Genomic DNA, 2,500 nt, shown 5'->3' on the forward strand with positions numbered 1-2,500 from the left:
AAAACCTCCACGTCAATATAATGATACACCAGCAGCATGGCTACAGTGCTGAATAGATCTGTCTAAGAGAAAAAAGGAGGGGAAATATTTTTGATGGAAAACTGCCAAGCAGATTACATTGCTAACCCTGTAAGTCACACATAAAAACGAATGCCAGCCGTCGCCATCTAAATGAATATACATTTTTTTATGGAGTAAGCATTAAAATGTCATCTGTTCAGCACAGTGGCTTGGCAGTCTGAAAGGCCTGTGGATGTAATGTGACATGAAAGGGATGCCAGTTTTCTGACAGCGTCTGACAAAAGCAGAGCAGTCGCTTTCAACATATCAGCCGGCAGAAGATGATCCCTTTAAAAAAAAAAAACTCTGGTAAAGGAGAAAAAGACACCAAACCACGAGGAAGACAGGAGAGAGGGAGGGAGGGAAAATAAACGAGCGATAACGAGAGAGATGAAGATGGAAAGAGAGAGTCTGTCTTACGGTCTGTGGTGATTTCGTAGGGCGAGTTGAGGCGAGCGTCTCCGCAGGGTGACGTGCTGATGTACATATGGAAATGGACGTTGTCCCTCAACCGGTACCCTGACTCCTTGTGCCGGACGAATATCGACTCTTCCCAGTCCTCTCGCCTTTTGCTTCAAAGACAAAGAAAAAGAAAGAAGAGATGAGGAAAAAGAGAGTGACCACTATCTATCACAGCACACACATAAACCCCCCCCGGCCCCTGTCTATTTTTCAATGATGAACTGAAACAGAGGGAGAGAGCGAGTGATGACAAACACTGGCCTTCTCCCTGACCAAAGCAGTTTCTCTCTCTGTCACTGTCGGCCCCCTGAACATTACTCAGTCTGTCTCAACTGGATGATACATCACGAAGAGCGGAGGGATGCTGGTGTGTGTGTGTGTTTGAGTGTTATATGTGTGTGTGTTTGAGTGTTATATGTGTGTGTGTATACCAGTTTCTCCTACATCATCCCTGAATGGTTGAAATGACTATGATCCTTGACTGATACTAGACACTAGGCTACCCACTAAAACTCCAGCCAGTTATTCAGCTACTGATTGTGATGTGTGATAGTAGTTGCTACTACGAACTGAGGCTGCAGATATTTGTTTTACTCAAATATACTTTAATTTCACAAATCCGTATTGAACCACGCCACATGTTTACTATTTGATGCCTTGAATTTAAATAATTCAGTTCTACCATATACTAATAAACTCAGAGCTCGCCATTGTGATTTTTCATCATTGGAGACATTAGGCATTGCATGATACTACAGTATATTCCCTATGTCGCTCTCTGTCTCAACCCTAGACTTTTCATAGTATATATCAATGATGTCGCTCTTGCTGCTGGTGATTCTTTAATCCACCTCTACGCAGACGACACCATTCTGTATACATCTGGCCCTTCTTTGGACACTGTGTTAACAAACCTCCAAACGAGCTTCAACGCCATACAACACTCCTTCCGTGGCCTCCAACTGCTCTTAAATGCTAGTAAAACGAAATGCATGCTCTTCAACCGATCACTGCCTGCACCCGCCCGCCCGACTAGCATCACTACTCTGGACGGTTCTAACTTAGAATATGTGGACAACTATATATACCTAGGTGTCTGGCTAGACTGTAAACTCTCCTTCCAGACTCACATTAAGCATCTCCAATCCAAAGTTAAATCTAGTATTGGCTTCCTATTTCGCAACAAAGCCTCCTTCACTCATGCTGCCAAACATACCCTCGTAAAACTGACTATCCTACCGATCCTTGACTTCGGCGATGTCATTTACAAAATAGCCTCCAACACTCTACTCAGCAAATTGGATATAGTCTACCACAGTGCCATCCGTTTTGTCACCAAAGCCCCATATACTACCCACCACTGCGACCTGTATGCTCTCGTTGGCTGGTCCTCGCTACATATTCATCGCCAAACCCACTGGCTCCAGGTCATCTATAAGTCTTTGCTAGGTAAAGCTCCGCCTTATCTCAGCTCACTGGTCGCCATAGCAACACCCACCCGTAGCACGCGCTCCAGCAGGTATATTTCACTGGTCATCCCCAAAGCCAACACCTCCTTTGGCCGCCTTTCCTTCCAGTTCTCTGCTGCCAATGACTGGAACGAATTGCAAAAATCACTGAAGTTGGAGACTTATATCTCCCTCACTCTTTAAGCGTCAGCTGTCAGAGCAGCTTACCGATCGCTGCAGGTGTACACAGCCCATCTGTAAATAGCCCATCCAACCAACTACCTACCTCATCCCCATATTTGTTTTTGTTTTTCTGCTCTTTTGCGAAACCAGTATTTCTACCTGCACATCATCATCTGCACATCTATCACTCCAGTGAAAATTGCTAAATTGTAATTACTTCGCCACTATTGGCCTATTTATTGCCTTACCTCCTTACTTCATTTGCTCACACTGTATACAGATTTTTCTATTGTGTTATTGACTGTACGATCGTTTATCCCATGTGTAACTCTGTGTTGTTTTTGTCG

General features: G+C 44.2%; 1 protein-coding gene across 1 annotated transcript in view; it reads right to left on the bottom strand.

Moving 5' to 3' along the window:
• adarb2 (adenosine deaminase RNA specific B2 (inactive)) overlaps window positions 1-2,500 on the bottom strand; it is a 201,713-nt gene that overhangs the window by 25,824 nt on the left and 173,389 nt on the right. The window contains exon 6 of the mRNA XM_024000991.2: window positions 481-632. Coding sequence (XP_023856759.1) covers window positions 481-632 — 152 coding nt within the window. The remainder of the gene's footprint in view (window positions 1-480; window positions 633-2,500) is intronic.

Source organism: Salvelinus sp. IW2-2015, linkage group LG14 (genome assembly GCF_002910315.2).
Source record: "Salvelinus sp. IW2-2015 linkage group LG14, ASM291031v2, whole genome shotgun sequence".
Classification (NCBI taxonomy): Eukaryota; Metazoa; Chordata; class Actinopteri; order Salmoniformes; family Salmonidae; genus Salvelinus; species Salvelinus sp. IW2-2015.